This window comes from Panthera tigris, chromosome X (genome assembly GCF_018350195.1).
Source record: "Panthera tigris isolate Pti1 chromosome X, P.tigris_Pti1_mat1.1, whole genome shotgun sequence".
In the NCBI taxonomy this organism is placed as follows: Eukaryota; Metazoa; Chordata; class Mammalia; order Carnivora; family Felidae; genus Panthera; species Panthera tigris.
The window spans coordinates 10,172,535-10,192,562 of record NC_056677.1 but is presented as its reverse complement, the minus strand read 5'-3'; the positions used below and the strand labels follow the sequence as shown (position 1 = coordinate 10,192,562).

Sequence of the window (20,028 nt, the reverse complement as noted above, 5' to 3'; positions counted from 1 at the left end):
GGGCCTGAGAACCGGGACGCCGTCAAATCTCCCAATGCCTGGCTTCTGCCCGACGCCGGTACGCAGGGAACTGGGGGGCCCCCCGCAGCCCCCCGCACCCCCAGCAACCTCGACTGCTTATCACAGCTACTGAAAGCTGGAAGATGTTTACGTCTTTTTCTGCACGTTTTCATCTGTCTAATTCCAAACTAAATAACGGCATCAAAAAATAAATTCTACATGTGGAAGGGCTCGGAACTCCTAACCAACAAAGGAGAAGGGGGGTTATGAACCACTGACATCATCTACACTCCTAGGCATTTTGTTCCAAGGCTGCCAGGAGCAGGGCTGGGCTGGTCGGAGCTCGTCTGCTGGACCGAGACCAGGAAAGTTGGCCGAATCCCACCCAAGTGAGAAGTTCATTAGCTCTCTTCTGCATCTGACTTGCTATCCGCCCTTTGGGAGACCTATGCACACAAAATAGCCCATTGTTTTTAAGTCAGTCACCAAAGGAGCCCAGATGCCAATCTTAATCCCTTAAAATCACAAGATGGGTTTCTTCTGGAAGCTCTCCATGGGAATTCCCACCCTGTCCAGTGGAACCGGCTAGGGATCCAGGAACGGGCTACTTCTCAGGGACACAACACCACTGGGTTACACAGCTGGATGGGTCTGCGGCGGGACATGGGGTCCAAGCCCACGAGCAACATGGCTGTGACGAGCCGGTGAAGAATGGCCTTTGTGTTTGAAAAGATCTGAGTAAAGAGCTGGGGAGTCTTCCTAAGACGGTTCAAAATGCTGGAACCAACGGTGGCCACGGTGCGGTCACACAGGACACAACCTGGGAAGCTCTGCATGTGGGGTTGAAAGAAATCCCCCTTTCCCCCAACTGTGAGCTTTCCTGTCGTGCACACGTCGGCTCCACGTGTTACACGAATAGGCATCTACAGGGAGCCCGGATCTCCCTTCACCAAAGGGCGGGCCCCGTCCCCCATTACATCAAGGGCAGTGCGGATGCACCCAAGGTCCCCAAACACCGTACTTTACTTGCTCGTTCGGACTCGGAATCCCTTCACTAAGGGCCCAAATATCTTCTTTCACACAGATCAGGCCAATAGCCAACTGAGACCAGAATCTTATCAGAGAGTGGCTTCGGTGACCTGGAAAGGGAACATCTTAGGCCATTTGGAGCCTGAACCATGAAAGGGGCCTTCATCTTCTTTGCACCTTTGTCTAATGCCACCCCCAGAGGGAACTGTTATGAACAGATCACGGAGATCAAGCTCAAACAGGCCTTTTTAGGCTTCCTTTTGTGCTATATTGTTTCCATTTTTAGGTATGTAGCTGGAAAGTCAAAAATTAGAAAGAAAACCAGCCAAATTTTTAAAAAACGCACAAAAACCATCTTAAGATATTTGCCCCCAGAACAAACGATACCCGCTGAGGTCCCTTACTTTTGACCTTGACTGACCTGGCTTCTTCTAATTCATCTCATCAGACTTTTCCTAAAAGCCAGAAACAAAAGAATGTGACTTCTTCTGTATTGTTAAACTGGTCAGTACAACAGACTGTTCAACTAATAGACGGAATCGACCTCAAAATATCCGTAGACGACAGCTATAGGTTTGGGCGGGGAGAACAAAAAGGGAAACGGTGCGACCCGCTCTTACCTACACAGTCATAGCGGCCACGGACATATTTCAGTTCAAAACCAACGTGACATTTGCAGTAGTAGCTTCCAAATGTGTTCACGCATCTTCGATTGTAAGGGCAGACAGCTTTCCCAGAGGCACATTCGTCGATATCTAGGACGCAGAACCAGAAGGTGTCGGCGAAAGCCAGAACGGCACTTTCCCTCCAAATCACACCCGCACGCACGCACGTGAGCCCACACGCACGGCAGTCTCTCTGATTATTCTGCCAGCATCATACCCTCGGGAGGTGTTCTCAGCACACTCACGGCTCTTCCTCTTATGTGTTTCCATCACGTGGTGCATCCCGTCTTAGACTTATATTCGCATCTGTCCTGGTAGGCCCAGGCTCTTCTGGGGCTGGGAGATGCCTGGCCCTGGGGACATATACACTACAGGCTCGGGGGCTGAATTACTACCTTTCCAGGTATATAGACCGTGTAGCGAGGTCATGACCTGAGCCGAAGCGGGACGCTTAACCGACGGAGCCAGCCAAGTGCCCAAGATGTGGTTTCCTGAAACTGCACCTAAACAGAAATTGTGTGATGACGCAACTTCAGCAGACAACAGGGCTCCCTCCTTTCCTTGTGAGTCAGGTCACCGAGGGGCCGGCGGCAACGCTGAGCAAAATAGCCAGACTCCGGCTTTGCGTTCACTATCAGATCGAGCAGATGGTGTATGTTGTTCATTTGGACCTGCGGTGCGTTCTTAAAATACTAAAGAAGTGTCGGACTGATCAAAACTCCTTTCTCAGTGACCACTTTTGTGCAGATCAGCTTTCCCTTCAATAAAAAAGGCACCCGACAAATCAGAGGTGGTGAAAGTTGCCTTCAGTTTGGTCAAGAATTAGCCTTGTCATATACATCTTAGTTCACCAAAGAACGTTAAACCCGGTGAATGTAACTAAATCGGATTACTCTCAAAGAACAGAGCCAAGATTGTAATTTTACGGGGATTTTAAAAAAAAGATGTAACTGCTTTAGGTAGCCTGTTTGGCGGAACTTTCTAAATGCAGCTTATCAAGTTAGGTACATTTAGAATAAACGTCCAACACCTTGACTGAAAAGTATTTCTACTGCAGTCAGCAAGTAAGAATATGCTTATTTAAATAAAACAAAGGGGCGCCTGGGTGGCTCAGTCAGTTAAGTTTCCGACTTCGGCTCAGGTCACGATCTCACGGTTGGTGGGTTTGGGCCCCGCGTGGGGCTCTGTGCTGATGGCTCAGAGCCTGGAGCCTGCTTCGGATTCTGTGTCTCCCTCTCTCTCTGCCCCTTCCCTGCTCACGGTCTCTCTGTGTCTCTCAAAAATAAATAAATGTAAAAAAAAATTTAAATAAAAAAAAACATTAAGAACTCTTTCAATATTCTGATTTGGTTTGAGATCCCTTATTAATGCTATGTGCTCACTTGCTCTAAATACCGTGTATCTTTAGTGCAATGTAAGTACAGATCCAGGAGGATATACAGTTTGGTTATTGAACAGAATACAAATCCACAAGGGAGCTAAGGCAGAAAGTGTTGCATCAGTCACTGAGGGTGCCCTGTGGGTGCCCCACCCATCGCCCCTCGGCACTCAGCTACCTGCCTAAGGCCGTACCTGGGACGTTCTGCAATGACCCTTATCCGGGCTGGGCTGGGCTGGGCATGTCCTCCAGTCAGTGTTCTGGAGCCACTCCCCCATCAATAAACTTGACGCATAAATCCGCCCCCCCCCAACTTGCTCTGGAAGGAAGGAAAATGCGGAGGCAGCTCTCCCAGCCTCCTGGAAGGGCACAGATGTTTAACCGGCTCATTGAACTCACCCTGTGCTAGGGTCTTCCCTTCCCTTCTCCCCTCCTCAACCAGCATTCCCTGAGATCACCTCCCAGATCAGCTACTTGCTTGGGGTCAGCTTTTGGGGACCCAAGACTAAGACACAAAATAAGACCAGAGAGAGTAAGAGCCCAAAGTTCTAATCCAGTGACTTGACTAAATTCAAAGTTATAAATGATGGCTGTCTCTCGCCCTCTAATATTATGGATTTAATTTGTTCACCCCTCCAAGCGGAAATGATTTTGGGATACTTAGTTCACATAATTTAGAGCAAGCTTTAAAGACCACGAGAAATTGGTTACTTGCTAACTTAAACAGTGTACAAGGGATAGACTACTCTCAACAGTTTTAGATCTAAAAAAAAAAATAAGTAAATACATTAAAAACAATTTTTTTTTACATTTTATTATTTATTTTTGATAGAGACAGAGCATGAACAGGGGAGGGGCAGAGAGAGAGGGAGACACAGAATCTGAAGCAGGCTTCAGGCTCCGTGCTGTCAGCACAGAGCCCGACGCGGGGCTCGAACTCACGGACCGCGAGATCATGACCTGAGCCGAAGTCGGACGCTCAACCGACTGAGCCACCCAGGCGCCCCAGTAAACACTTTTTTGTAGGAAAATATTAGTTAGAACCCAAAAGGGAGTCCAGTGGCCCTTGGGATTTTATCCACTGAATGGCAGTAAGTAGCAGGTTTCTGTGGGATGGTGATTGAAGTGAAACATACAGGGTAAATGTACTAAAGTAAGATGACCTGTATCCTTTTTTCCACTATGACATTAGACAACCCCCAAATAATAGAGAAGTGTGCTTTCCAGCGTCCTAACGGGTGTCTAGAGTATATGTGGCTGATGGTCTCAGAAATGGGCATAAATCTGTACTTTCAGGAACTTTCGGTCCAGTCAACAAGCAGACTTGTGATGAGTGAGAGAGAAGGAGGTCAGTAAAGGGGAAAGGAGGAGGAGTGGAGGCCGGCCCTCCTGCTGGGCTACCTGTACAAACTCTTCCATTAGGCGCCAGGCGGAGCCCCGAGGACGGACACAGACAGCGAGGCCCTTCCTCTGTGTCTTCGCAGCTGTACTGGCAGCTTGTCATGGCACATGTCCTCGAGTCTGAAAACGTAGGCAAGGATTAGCCGAGGTGATAAAAAGCACTTACGGAGGAACCATCTCTGCATTCTAGGACATTCGGTGGGACACCTGCAATGTATTATAGGATAAGCATCACTGTCTGAGACCCAAATGGAATCTGGGCAAGGGTGGCCTCTTGGTGGCCCCCACGGTCTGTTCTGCGGGCCGGTGTATTGAATTTGATCGTCTTTAGGTCGGCACGTCCCCGGCAGTTACCAGAGACTGCATCTTCCTCTCCTCTCGCACATTCTAAAGTCATTTTTAAAAAAATGTTTATTTATTTTTGACAGAGAGAGAGAGAGAGCCGGAGACACGGAATCCGAAGCAGGCTCCAGACTCCGAGCTGTCAGCACAGAGCCTGATGCGGGGCTCGAACCCACGAACCGCGAGATCATGACCTGAGCTGAAGTCGGACGCTCAACCGACTGAGCCCCCCCCAGGCGCCCCTCCTCTTGCACATTCAAATCACTCTTTATGTCACCCGGCTGGCGTCGCTACGCTGAAATGCAATCTCCGATGGAGATGATCAGTCTGAGTAATTAGGGCAAACAAAAATCTATCCCTTGTACACTGTTTAAGTTAGCAAGTAACCAGTCGTTCACATGGCTGTATTAAAACATGCGGCAAATAGGACCGATTGGCTGCCCGAAAGCCATCCTGGACGCCTTTTCCCCTCGCCACTACCGTCGTAGAGGCTGGAAAGCCAGTTACGTGTCTTCACCCCGGCTTCCTCTGCAGCAACAAAGGGTGGCCATAGGACCCAGCCGTGGCCAAAGAGATATACAGAGAAGTCTCCTGGAGGGAGTGGGGCTTCCCCAAACATGCTGCTGCATGACAAAAAGGGACAAGGACGAAAGAGTCATTCGCTCATTGACATCACTCGCCTTTGTCTAGCACGCCTCAAACGCGTGTGTGATACCTGGAGCTGGGGCAGCCATCCTGTGACTATGAGGTCACAAGCATGAGCATAAAATCCATACCCTGAGGATGGCAGAGATGGAAGTCCTTGCCGAGCTGTTCTAGAACTGTGGGTCTCCCGTTTTTTCAGTACCTGAGATAATTTAGGTGGATTTTCCGGTTACTTGTTGCTACACGTAACTTGTCTCCCATAAATGCATTTCCCTAGCACAGGCCTACTATGTAGGGATCACGCGTGTCTACTATAGGCAAGTATGGTGAATATACTCCCTTTATCCACCATGGGCATCCGTAACATGCCCATCACTCAGAGGGACAAGAGAGACTGCCAGGAACCAGGTGAAATAAAATTAGGAAAGAGGTCCAGGGCTCCCTGGACACTCTGGGCTATAAACAGGGAGGCACAGGCAACAGCTTCCATATACAGAAATAGACAAAGAGGGTAAAGGATACATACACAGGTCAAGGTAATGTAACAAACACCCACCAATGGTAACATTTCTAGTTTATACTCTTTTCCTCTTGAGTCGCCTCTTAAGATTAGTCTTCAACATTTACCTAATTCTATCTTTCCGTTTGGGAAAAGATACCTTTCTTGGCACTGGTTAGGCTTTTCATGGAATGTTTCAGAAACATCCATTAGTATATATCTATTTAAAAGTGTTAAGTGATCACTGTAAAAGCCTAGATGGTAATTCCCATGATGGGGTAGGGAGGGAGGTTCTGACAAAGTTCTGTTTGGTAGGTGTTACAGGGTTATTCTCGCCTTATGAGAATTCATGAAGCTACATATAATATAAAATATAATATCATATGGATATATATATATATATATATATATATATATATATATGGATGGATACATATATATGGAGATATATATATATGGAGATATATGTATATATACGGAGATATGTATATACACATACACACACACACATACATACTTGTCTTTGGTGGGTTTAATTTGTAATACTAAGGATTTAAAAAAAAAAAGACTTTGAATGTCTGCTTTATCTCTTAAGCTTGCTTGCCAACAGAGGATCTAGGTGACTGGTGGTATTGGGCGCTTTGCCAAGAACCGAAAGCACAAGGACCCGTCAGGAGAGCAGCAAGCCACGCGCTAGCCAGGACTGTGACACTGTGGCAAAGCCCCGGATGGGCTAGGGAGTCCTAAGACTCTGTAACCACAGGGAGCTGGCAGAACACCTAAGCTCCAGGTTTGCTGGGGACAGCAGGACAGAGCAAAGAGAGATGGGAGGGGGGAGGAGGGGAAGAAGGGAGGAGGGGGAGAGGGGAGGAGGGGGAGAGGGGAGGAGGGCAGGCAGGCAGGGAGGATGGGTTTGCCTGTCGGTTGTAACATTAAAGCGAAAAAACCTTCCCTCTGAATAAATGAATAGATATACTCTCAGCCTCCCACGGGACATGGGTTTCTCTTTATCAAAGAAGGGCTTTTCTTTTCAGGAATGTGAATCGGAACGTATTCCCAACAAGAGTCACTAATCTTTGGGCATGGGGCAAGGGGCGTGAGAAAGGCAGTTGGTGGGAAGAAGATGGGAAGTGGGTGGAAAGAAGATGTTCCAAGATGGAATTTCAATGTATCACCTTCCCAAGGCAATATGCTCATTTTCAGGAAGAAACCCCATACAACCCTGCATATAGAGATATGTAAGTTCTTTTTCTTCCCAGTTAGCTGTTTTCTTTAAAAAGCCAGTGTCCAGAATAGGCAAATCCAGAGAGACAGAAAGCAGGTTAGGGACTGTGGGGGAGCTGGGGGAGGAGGAGTGGGCAGTGATTGCTGATAGGCGCAGGGTTTCCTTTTGGGGTGATGCGGATGTGGTGACGGTTAAAATGGTGAATTTCACGTTTACTTGTTTTACCACCTTCCCCCCCCCCACCCCCCAACTGCTCAGATGGCAAGAATCTAGTCTCAAAGGATGACGGAGAGCAGCCTGGCTGTTGAAACTTACTCGCACACGTGGCATCCGGCATGAGCACGTGGCTGCTCAGGCAAAAGCACCTGTAGCTCCCGTGTGTGTTCACACATCTGTGTTGGCACGGCCGGGGTTTTAGTCCACACTCATTCACGTCTGCACGGGGCAGGGGGAAAAGGGAGAAAGGTTAACCGGATTGGGCAACATCAAGATGTAGGATTGGGTTGGCCTCCCTGGCCCCCACCGGCGGGGGTGGGTAAAAGGGGCAGTGAGTCGCCTCTTCTCCAGTCATCATGAAAACTCCATCCTGAAGGACGAATGAGCGTGCGGAGCGAACAGGATGATCGCGCACCATCGGAGGGGAGGCAGACGCGCACAACCACTTTGGACGCCTGTTGGGCAGAATCTACCGAAGCTAGATACAGATTTACCCGAGGACCTAGCAGTGCCTCCCCTGGGGAGATCCCCAACGGCAACATGGATATGTGCCCACCAGGAAAACACGTGCTAAAATGATGACAGCACGGAGGCTGATATATACGGGGCTTGAACTCATCAACGGTGAGAGCATGACCTGAGCCAAAGTGGGGCGCTTAACCAACTGAGCCACGCAGGCGCCCCGACAATAATGCTATTCTTAATCGCCCCAACCATCGACATCCAAACATGTCCCAACAGAAGGAACACTATATGGCAATGAGACTGGACAGAGTACAGCTATAAACACAATGGATGAAGCTCACAGACGTGAGAGCGAGCGGAAGAAGCTATGAGACAAACGAGTACATTAAAAATCAGGCAAGGGGCGCCTGGCTGTTTCTGTCATTAGAGCCAGCGACTCTTGACCTTGGGGTGTGCATTCGATCCCTACAATGGGTGTAGAGATTACTTAAAAATAAAATCTTTAGGGGCACCTGGGTGGCTCAGTCGGTAAAGCATCCGACTTCAACTCTGGTCATGATCTCACGGTTCGTGAGTTCGAGCCCCGCGTCGGGCTCTGTGCTGATGGCTCAGGGCCCGGAGCCTGCTTTGGATTCTGTCTCCCTCTCTGCCCCTCCCCCACTCATTCTCTCTCGCTCTCTCAAAAAGAAATAAAACATTAAAAAAATTTTTTAAAAACTAAAACATAAACAAATAAAATAAAAACGATACAGGAGGGAAATAAAACGATCACGAGGAGAGGAGCTTATCTTTGGAAATGTGGTCACGTGGGTCCCTCATAGCTTAACTCCTTGAAGGAAGACACAGAAAGGAGAAAAGAACCAAGTTGTACGTAACACCAAAATTCAGCAGGGCAACAGGCAAAGCGTATCCTTGAAAATAAAGAAGTGGGAACTGGAGAAAGCTGATGAGACATAATGGGAAACCCAGAAACGCCCCATCACTTGGCCTTAACTCAGAGGTAACTCACGCGTCGCTTGGAAGAAGCATTTGGGGGAAAGGCGGCATAGCGGAGGGCTGAGGCCTGTCACCATTAATGGATACATCCGGGCTTTGATCAGGCCACCCTGGGGGGCAGAAAGGCTGTGGGGGGGAGACAGACAGTTCCAGACCTGAGCCGACTAGACCACTCCCTCGACACTGATATTTTACTGGGAATCGAAAACCAGCATGAAAGATCTCTTCTCTGTTCCAAATCTCTGGCGGAGCCATTTCGATACAGAATCCAAGACACGAGGGAGAAACAGGTTTTCTGGCGCGAGCCCCTCCGGTGAGGGACACTGCTGCATGACGACTTAGAAGAGCACGATCTGTGAGGCACGTCTCTCCAGCAGGTGGACATGGGGGGTAAGCACCGTAGGGCACCGGCCTCTGTGCTGGTGGTGGGATGGAAGAGGCTCAGAGGTCCCCGCAGAGGCCGCAGGCCCGGCAGTCCCCTCGGCCTACGTAGCTAATCTCTGGGCTTAGCAGCAAGGCCTGGGGATGGCGGAGTGGAGTGTGCCTGCCCTTCTCTGGGATCCCACCTGTCCATCTGGAACCCCGGCGGCCTGAAGGACAGCTCAACGTGATCTGCGGCTCTTTGCTCAACTGCTCATAGGGCTGGGGACACTTTCTTCAGGCCAGGGTCTCTCAGCCGCAGCACTGTCGACACTTGGGTCAGAGCATTCTTCGTGTGGGGTCTGCCCTGTGCACTGGAACATGATCGGTAGCATTGCTGGTCTCTACCCACCGGATGCCAGTAGCACCGCCCCCCCCCAAAATGCCTTCAGACACTGCCAGATGTCCTCGAGGGGGAGCTTCCCAGATTTAGCAAGTAAAAATATGGGATGCTCAGTTAAAGTTGAATTTTATTTTTTTTATTATTTTATTTTATTTATTTTATTTTATTTTATTTTATTTTATTTTGAGAGAGAGAGAGAGAAGCAGGGCTCACCCAAAGTGGGGCTCGAGCTCACCAGATGAGGGACTCGAACTCACAAATCATGAGATCATGACCTGAGCCAAAGTCAGATGCTCAATGGCTGAGCCACCCAGGCGCCCTAAGTTTGAATTTTAGATAACTGACTAATACTTTTTAATTTTATTTTTATTTTTTGAAATATTGTTAATGTTTATTTATTTTTGGGAGAGAGAGAGAAAGACAGAGCGTGAAGGGGGAGAGGCAGAGAGAGAGGGAGACACAGGATCCAAAGCAGGCTCCGGGCTCTGAGCCATCAGCACAGAGCCCGATGCAGGGCTCGAATTCATGAACGTTGAGATCATGACTTGAGCCAAAGTCGGACATTTAACTGACTGAGCCACCCAGGCACCCTGACTAATACTTTTTTAGTATACCTATGTCTTGTGCAGTATTTAAAACGTTCATACACTACAATATTATCTGTTGTTTATCTGAAATTTAAATCTAACTTGAGATCTCTATTTTATCTGGCAACTCTTTCTGGGGAACAAGATTGCCCAAATTGAGAACCACTGTTCTCATTATTATAAATACTCTTTAATATCCTCAAATAGCTTATGACAAGTCACAAAGTATCTTTTTGAATACGCTAATTATAATTAAAGATATGCATGTCGGGACACCTCGGTGGCTCAGTTAGTTAAGCATCTGACTCTTGATTTTGGGTCAGGTCATGAGCTCGCGGTTTGTGAGTTCGAGCCCCACGTTGGGTTCTGTGTTGACAGCGCAGGGCCTGCTTGGGATTCTGTCTCTTCCCCTCCCGCGCGCTCTCTGCGTCTCTCAAAATACGTAAAGTTAAAAAAATGTGCACGTCATTCACCCCGACAATTCTATTTTCAGACATTTTTCCTATAAAAATACTCAAGGGTACAAGGATATGCAGAGACTGACATCCGATTTAGTATCGCTTGTAATGGTGAGGAATCGGAGACAAGGTAAATGAGAGCAGGTAAATAAAATCTTTTTTACACAAATGATAAAAGCATTCGCATCGGGGCCTAGGATACAGCCTTAAAAAGCACGAGCTAGCTCTGTATGCACTAACACGCAAACCGGCCCACGAGAAACATCCCTGTCTGCACCATCACAGAAACAGATCACAGGTGCTCGGTTCGGCAGTGCTGTGGCATCGAGGACAAACTGTTAATGCTGGTTAGAGGAGGGATGGGGGATGGGCACTCCCACTTAAAAAATGTGTTTTTAATTTTAATTTTTGAGAGAGCGAGAGGGGAGTGTGCACAGGGGAGGGGCAGTGAGAGAGGGAGACAGAGGCAGTGAGAGAGGGCTCACGATGTGGGGCTAGAACTCACAAGCTGCAAGAGAACGACCTGAGTCGAAGTCCAATGCCCAAGGGACTGAGCCACCGAGGCGCCCCACTCCCACTTTTTCATTTATATCCTTTTGCATCGTTGGGTTGTTTTGCTTTTTTTTTTTCCAATAAAAATATGCATTTGGTAGCATAAAAACACAATGAAAATTGTTTTATGTATTTATTTCATTTATTTTTCTAACCATTGTTTTAAACGTTTATTTTCGAGAGAGAGAGAGAGAGAGAGAGAGAGAGACAGAGCATGAGCAGGGGAGGGGTAGAGAGAGAGACACACACAGAACCTGAAGCAGGCTCCAGGCTCTGAGCTGTCAGCACAGAGCCTGACGCAGGGCTCGAACTTACAGATCACGAGATCATCACCTGAACCGAAGTCGGACGCTCAACCGACTGAGCCACCCAGGTGCCCCACAATGAAAACTGTTTCAGAAAAGAAAAATTGTTTAGAAAAAAAAATATTCTAGAGGCCAAAAAAGGCCAAAAAAAAAAAAAAAAAAAAGGCCTTTTGTCTGGCATCTTAACAAAAAGATCAGAAAGACTTTTACATTTTTCTAGAAGAGATGGATTGAAAAGTTTAGTCCTGAAACCCTTTTCATTCTAAGACTCGGGTTAAGTCTACAAAATCCCGGGCGCTGTCCTGTATCACAGAGCCCCCCCCAATGATTGCATTGCTTCTGAAAGCCCCGGGGAAAGGTTGGTACTGGGACCCTGGCTTGTGGTACCCACCTTGACTGCACGTCCTTCCGGTGTATCCCGGGAAGCATCTACATTTGTTCGGTCCCACGCACTCCCCGAACTTGCATCCGGGTTCACACAAAGCTGTGGAAAGGAAAGGCGTTTTGAGCAGGAGGAGATTGCACAGAGAAATGCACATGTGTGACACTCAGCAGCCTTCTGTACGGCACAGAAATCCGGGGGGCCGTAGAGAGGATGATGTGCTGCTCCCTCTCGGGTCTGTTTTCCCCTTCGGGATGCTGGGGAGCCCTCTGCCTGCGAACGAGAGCACTCGCCCCGTCCCGCACCCCCACGAATGCAAGCTTTTCCAAGTTTATCCTCACTTTGCTTAGCCCCGCCAGGCCTCCAAGTGGCATTCCAAGATCAACAAAGCCTCCCAGACCACGGCCAGATAGGTTTGCATCTAAACACAAAAACATTTAATAAAAGAAGTATAACGTGGGAGCTGGAAGAGAGTCCAGAGTAATTCTAGGTCAAGGTCCTCCTCCTTTCTGTCACTCACCTCGCTTTTCTCTTGCATATTGTTTCTCCTGTTTGTCTTTGGAATTAGCAAACCCTAATTTCTTTATAATGTTTATTTATATTTTGAGAGAGAGAGAGACAGTGTGCACGTGCGTGCAAGTGGGAGAGGGGCAGAGAGAGACACAGACAGAATGCGAAGCAGGCTCCGGGCTCTGAGCCATCAGCACAGAGCCCGACACAGGGCTCGAAGTCACGAGCCGCGAGACCATGACCTGAGCCACAGTCGGACGCTCGACCGACTGAGCCACCCAGCACACTCTATTTTGAAAGCTGTACATTATCAGTCAAAAGGATCAGCCTAAGGATGGTGATGGTGATGATGGCGTGAGGCAGGATATGCTTTTTCTGTTTCATTATCTTGTTTTGTTTTGTTTTGATGTTTGCACCCAGACGCCTGACACAAATGAGGCCCTCGCTAAACATCTGTTTGATGAAAGAAGTGGCAGGAGAAAGAGCGAGGCTAGAGCGTCTGTCTGGGTTGGGGGCAAGCAAAAAGAGTCAACGACGGTGGGAAGTTTGAGTCCGGCTCACAGGAAGGAGACAGGGAGACGAAGTAGATCAGAAAGAAAGGAAAATGAAAAAACCCAAAGAGAGGAAGAGGCCAAAGGAATAATGAACGAGAAAGGAGGTAGGTAAGGAGTAGAGAGCCCTTAGCAGCTTCTGGATCTAGTAGGAGCCCAGGAAGCAGCCAGGCCCTGAACGGCTGACTCAGCCATTGCCCAGGAAGGCCACCTACCTCCCCTCTCGTTGATTTCCCGGCTCCGGTAGGTCTACCTCTAAGCACGCCTGTTCCCAAAGACCCCAGCCTCCTCCCCCTCCACCACAGACCCTATTCTTTGTTAATGTCCACATTTATCTCCCAGTTACCCGGACTCAAAATGCCAGTCATCGCTATTATCTCTTGTCCCCAAACCAATCCGTTGCAACATCCTATCCCTCCTTTTCCACCAAGTCATTCCCCGAACAGGTCTTTATCTACCTAAAGGGAACCACGCTGCCCACAGATGTCTGGGACATTACCCTGCACCCGTCTGTCTCCCGCTTCTCCCTGCCACAGCCCTGTGACCAAGTGCTTGACTGGCACGGGGTCTCACAGCTTAGCCCCTGCTTTGGGGGCAGGACAAACTCGGTGGTGGGGTTAAAACTCGAGGTGCCCGGGGAATCAAGCCGAAGGCAGACTTCTCTCGAAACCACATCTTTGCCTGGCTTCTTCCCCTGCTTCCCGGCTCCCTTACAGATCTCTCCGGAGAGCACCTCTCAACAGATTGTTTGTCCAGGAAGCCCCCTTACAGGCTCTGCTCTTAGGAAATCTGATGTCAGATACGACATTAAGCCGATATTCCAGGAGCACAGCTCTGATCATGCCAGGCCTTGTGCAGAAGTCACCAAATATTATGAACTGCCTCTAGAATACAGTATAAGTACCATCACCATGGCCTGGCTTCATCTTTGTTCATTCCCTTGGCCTACTCTGTTCCCTGGACATACGCAACCCTGTGGTCAAACTAGATTGCCTACTCTTCTCTAAATCTACCCTTTTCTGGGGCGCCTGGGTGGCTGAGTCAGTTAAGTGACTCTCTGATTTCGGCCCAGGTCATGATCTTGCGGTTCATGAGTTTGAATCCCGTGTCGGGCTCTGTGCTGACAGTGCAAAGCCTGCTCAGGATTCTTTCTCTCCGCCCCTCCCTTGCTAGTGCACACGGGCTCGCAATCTCTCTTGTTCTCAAAATAAATAAATAAACGTTTAAAAATTAATAAATGTGGGGCGCCTGGGTGGCTCAGTCGGTTGAGGGTCTGACTTCGGCTCAGGTCACGGTCTCACAGCTTGTGAGTTCGAGCCCCACGTTGGGCTCTGTGCTGACAGCTCAGAGAACGGAGCCTGCTTTGGATTCTGTGTCCCCCTCTTGCTCTGCCCCTGCCCCGTTCATGCTCTCTCTCTCTCTCTCTCTCAAGAATAAAAACATTAAAATATTTTTAAAAATAATAAATCTACCCTTTCAGCCTCTTCTCACCCACGGGCACCCCTTTTTCACCCTCCAATGGTTAATATCCTCCTGATCCTTCAAAGACTACTTTGCATGACCTCTGCTTCCAGAAGCCTTCCGGGGTTTCTCTGGCCATGTGTGAACTTGAGAATTCCACAGACCTCTGGCGGGCCTCTCCCATGAAGCTGATCAGGTACCATCTTATTAAATAATTAGACATATATTTGCTTTCTATCCTTGACTTGCATCTGCTATCTGATCCCAGTGCCTTCAGAACACAGACTTAAACATTCATCGTTGTTCCTCCCGCTGTGCTTAGCGGTGTCGTGAACGTGTCAGACACGCAAACAGTTCTGAGTCGTAAGTAAAATAAAAGGTGCAGAACTCTGACCAGGGCAACCTTTTATGGCTCTGAACAAATCACAAGTGAGAAGGTCAGGAAAAAATGCTTCCCGGCAAATTGCTTTCACTTCTGGAGACAAAAGAGAATTCTGCTTTCCAGCGTCTATTTTGTCATGGATGTGTTCTTGGAGAGGCAGCCTTAAGTTCAGATGTTAGGAAAAGAAATGTTACTTTTTTGAGCCTTGAATACCTCTGATGGCTCCCTCGAAAGTTATTTTCAATGTGGGCCAGAGAGGAAAGCCAGGCCCAGTGCCAAATAGAACATGAGAGAAATGGTGAATAATATCCCCGCTGCTCTGAGGTCAAAGCTCCAGCAAGATGTTTTCCATTTACAGTCACTTCGGATCTGTGATTCGAACAGCCAGGGTCCAGCACGGGGAAGTTTGGTTTATGTCTACGATGGCCTGAGGTTTAAGTGTCCTCCAGCTAAAGTTCTTGTTCATCCTCCCTAGATTCCTCCAGATTCTCGGTGGGAATGCGTTCACGGACAGCTCTCAGCTCCGTATCTCATCGCGCTAAGTGCCGTACATTTGAAGGGTAACGATGTCGAGCTGAGCCATCCCGCCAAGAGCTAGAAAGTGCCAGCGTGGACTCAGGGCCTCTGGAGGAAGGAACAGACAGATGGAAGTGACCTCCCAGGTCTGGGGTGTGATTCGGCTTGTTCGGGACGTGCGTTCTCGCCTCATTACCATTCAGCCCACACTCTGGCTTGGGAATCAGAGGTCTGGCAGTCGGGGGCTAATCACGCTGCTATTTGGTGCTTCAAGGAGATGCCTTTACCGTCAAGAAGGACCATGCAAATTGGACGTGATACAACACGGATTTCAGATACAGAAATCATCGCAATGCAATACCTGAACCTTGGGCTCGGGCAGCGGGGGTAGGGGGTGGGGCGATGGTCCCCCCGGCTTGCCAGACACGCACAGTGAGCATTTCGCTCGGACCCTGTGCACGTGCTCTTCTAACATCTTGCTTTAAAGCCTCTCCTGCCTATGGTAGTACATTGTCCACAAAAACATCGAGAACGTGACCAGCTGGCTGCGCCACGGCCAAACTGCTCTGATTTAGGTATAGAACAGACCCTACCGCCCTCATTTATTCACCAGAGACGTGTCAGTTTTATGGCAGTAGGTGCTGGGGTTTGTGCAACTGTGAGAGATTCCAAAGCATGCCCTCCACGTGGTTTTTGCCCCTTTCCACCTGACTGGCTTCAAATAAAAATGTGCTGTGTCTCGAAAAAGAATACAGCAACGTTTCATTCCTGCATCACCTGGTGCTTTCGGGGACAGGAGAGTTACTGGTCCTTTCCGAATCAAGGGTGATTTATGAGGTATTTTCTACGCGTGCCAGGGAACGAGCATATCCTTCAACGCTTACTCTCCTCGTCCTCTGAAGCAGGGCTTAATCTCTCCACATGGAGGAAGGAGAGCCTCAGCCGCTCAGCCAGCTTACCCACCTTGCCCAAGGTCACAGACAGCATTCTGAGTTCTCAGGACAATGTCCTTGATCGGGACACTATAAATCCCGTCAGTGTGAGGCCCCACCCTCTTTTTTTTTTTTAATTGACAAAGCCCCAGGAGAATGTTCTAACTTTACCGAGGTGGGCAAGAACGACCTCAACTATTTTTCTGGTATCTTTATACTCTTATCATCTTGGCACAAGGAGGCTGATGGTGAGAGATGTTGCATAATAATGAGCGGGTAGGAGCATTATCAGTGCCTTCCAGGGTTTTATAGATCTCAGTTATTATCAAGTTCTGTCTTCACCTGTGGTCTATCTGGCTATTTCTTTTTTTTTTTTTTTTTTTTTTTTTTTTAATTTTTTTTTTTTTTCAACGTTTATTTATTTTTGGGACAGAGAGAGACAGAGCATGAACGGGGGAGGGACAGAGAGAGAGAGGGAGACACAGAATCGGAAACAGGCTCCAGGCTCTGAGCCATCAGCCCAGAGCCTGACGTGGGGCTTGAACTCACAGACCGTGAGATCATGACCTGGCTGAAGTCGGATGCTTAACCGACTGCGCCACCCAGGCGCCCCTATCTGGCTATTTCTTAACCAGCTAGAGAGGAAGAGTTTAGGGCAGAGACAGAAAGAAGGTAGTACTGTTAAAAAAAGCTAACAGTTTTGCGCCTTACTGTTTATAATCCAGTTGTGTGTTTATCCTATTGAAGAGATTAAGGGCTTTGGGTTCAGGTATAGCCACCTGCTAGGGACATGGGGACCATGAGACCAGATTCCTGCCCTGAAGGAATGTACTCCCGGTCAGACAGTCAGCTAGGAGGAATGTGGATCGGATTCTTCTTCACTGTGACTGTGGGTTCTCATAGACAGTCATACAAAACAAAGAGGGGCGTCTGGGTGGCTCAGTCGGTTGAGCGTCCGACTTTGGCTCAGGTCATGATCTCGCGGTTCGTGGCTCCGAGCCCCGCGTCGGGCTCTGTGCTGACAGCTCGGGGCCTGGAGCCCGCTTTGGATTCTGTGTCCCGCTCTCCGCCCCTCCCCCTGCGCATGCTCTCTCTCAAAAATAAACAAACATAAAAAAAAATTTTATAAAAAAAAGAAAGTGACATAAAAGTATGCAAATCCTCGTCCTCCCTAGCCCTCCTGAAAATGATCAGAGGCCTCTCTTGGGAGTTCCTCACACATGGTCTGAGAAACCGTATCCAAAGCAAATTACGGTTCCTTAGATTGAAATCCAGACAAAAGAATCAGAAAAGTACTTAAAGTGTTTACCTATATGCACCCATCTCTTGAAATATCTAGAAACAGGCATAATGGACTTTAAAAATGTGAGTAACCAAACCATGAAGTAAATGGCTTACTTTCTGGTGTGTAATTGGAGCCTACCGGTTGGATGATTCATAATTAACAAGTCGATTTCATTAGCAATCAATTGGAACAATTATAACCAGAAGGAAGTATACCGGCCTGAGACTGACAGAAGTAACTCACAAGACCCCTCTCCTAAAGCAAATCCTGTCTAGAATGAAGGTAGCAGCCACATTTTGAACGGGAAAACATCTCACAGGAACCCGGACCTTGGGTATAGATATTTTCGTCCCTCTGCTGGGGAACCCACTGACAAGTTGGCGACAATTTACGGTGTCACAGGTAAAAACCTAAGGACAGTGGCCTCATACTCGAGCACAGGGTGGTCTGAGTTTTTATAAATTACCTTCACAGCCTCCCCTGCTGTTCCTTCTCCAGCCATAGCAGCAGGCCAGCTTAGTTCCGTAGCGACAGAGCCCGGGCTGCGGTGTGGACGTCGACAGCCCACGATCCTTTGCACTGTGGGTCAAGAGCCACCCGTTAGTACTGAGAAAACAGAAAGGGCAACAGAGACCCTTTCCTGCTAGTCAATGAGCAGGAGAGATGACAAGCACCTGGTGAGTTTCAATAAACCCGCCCTAAGGGCTAAATTAGATTCTGAAAACGTCAATTTCCGGTTGCCAGCCTCTGCCACCATCCCTTACCAGCCTTCCCCGATCATAAGCGCCATTTCTTTCTTCTCCAGGGTTAAAAGGAGTGAGTGACATAATCTATAAAACGAGGGCACGTGAGAGGGGCCCAAAGTCGGTCTCTGGACACTCCGCGGTGCCAATTTTCCGCTCCAATTCCGCATAGACACGGTGGCGATCCAGGTCTGTGTCTGTTTCGCTGCCGAGGGCGGTAATGTGACTCCCCGGCCCCGCCGCTTTGTCCCAGACAAGAGTGCTGCATTCACCCCACTGGCCACCTGGGAACCACTAGACAAACTGGAATCTCCACACGCCACAGGCAGTTAAGAACTGGAAGGGCTCCAGAGACCCTTTGGCAAAGCCCTCTCATGTCACAGATGAGGACACTCCAGCCCGGCGGGGGGGGGGGGGGGGGGGGGACAGTCATGTGCCCAGCAGAGCCGGGTGTCGGGGAATCCAGCCCGGAGCGGGTTCTCGGTCCAGACCGCCTCCCAGAAACACCATTCGCTACACTCCTTAACTGTGGAGCAGGGAGTGGCAAATGTTTCTCATAAAGGGTCAGATGGTAAATATCCTAGGCTTTGTCATAAATACGGTCACACGGTCTCTGAACAGGCACAAAAGCAGCCAGACGGACAACAGTAGGCAATAGCACACAGGTGCGCATAACTGGGTTCAAGAAACTTTCTTTATGGACACCCAAACTTGAATTCAATACACTTTTTGCGCGCCATGGAACGGTACTCTTCCTTTGGTTTAGCTTTAACCACTTAAAAAGATGCAAACCACTGCTGGCCCGCGGGCTGGAACTTGCCGACCCCTGATCCGGAGACCGGAAAGAGCGAGCCCGGCCATCAAGCGCCCCTCAGCATTCTGGGCCACGAGTGAAGCTCGCCCACATTTACTTGCCTGCTGACCTAGTGTCGGACAGGGTTGCTACCAGCTTCTGGAAGAAAAGACCGGAGCTGTGTATTCTGTGGAGGGCTGGGATGGTTTCCTCCCGCGTGTCAAATACAACGTAAAACGTTTCCCGGGCTCTTTAACAGACAAGGAACGCACGCGTTACCACCTGCTTTCTGCTGCACGACTGAATTCTATGCAATAACACCTTACTCAAGGTCGGGAAGTTGCACAGCCTTGCGGTTTTCCCTTGCGGTCTGCCTCTCCCACCAGCCTGGTTCTTCCGTCAAGAGCCACAAAGATACGGTCTGGGACATTTCGTTAACCGAGAACACCGAACGCCAGGATGCTTTCAGTGTTTAATTTTTCTTCAAGGGGACTTTCTTTCATCTTCTGCCGAAGTTAGTTTGCGGGATTTATAAGTCATTCGCTCGACCATTTAGAACTGGGTTTTTCAACCTCCACGTGGCGGACGCTTTGGGCCAGATACATCTTTGCCGCTGGAGGCTGTCCTGTGCAACATCCCACCTCTCCAGGTGTGGCAGGCGAAAGTGTCTCCACACATTGCCACACGTCCCCTGGGGACAAGACTGTCCCCCTGCAAGTGAAACCTTTACTCAGAACTTGCGATATTGCAAGCACTGTCTTAGACACGTAGAGTGATGAAAATAGACCCACTATTTTCTCTCTTAAATTCCCAATCTATTGTAAACAGATATATTGCAGTCGAGGACAGCATGGTAAGTGTCCTTTGCGATGCTTTCAGAGCTCTGACCGAGAAATGACACAGTCACCTGTCATAATCTGATATGGATATTACTAACAATTCTTCAA

The 20,028-nt window shown here is 48.7% G+C and overlaps 1 protein-coding gene across 1 annotated transcript in view; it reads right to left on the bottom strand.

Annotated features, from left to right (window-relative positions):
- EGFL6 (EGF like domain multiple 6) overlaps positions 1 to 20,028 on the bottom strand; it is a 56,235-nt gene that overhangs the window by 15,615 nt on the left and 20,592 nt on the right. The window contains exons 2-6 of the mRNA XM_042975220.1: positions 18,012 to 18,124; positions 11,918 to 12,010; positions 7,500 to 7,619; positions 4,474 to 4,593; positions 1,650 to 1,784 (exon numbers count right to left, since the gene is read on the bottom strand). Of these exons, the coding sequence (XP_042831154.1) occupies positions 1,650 to 1,784; positions 4,474 to 4,593; positions 7,500 to 7,619; positions 11,918 to 12,010; positions 18,012 to 18,124 (581 nt within the window). The remainder of the gene's footprint in view (positions 1 to 1,649; positions 1,785 to 4,473; positions 4,594 to 7,499; positions 7,620 to 11,917; positions 12,011 to 18,011; positions 18,125 to 20,028) is intronic.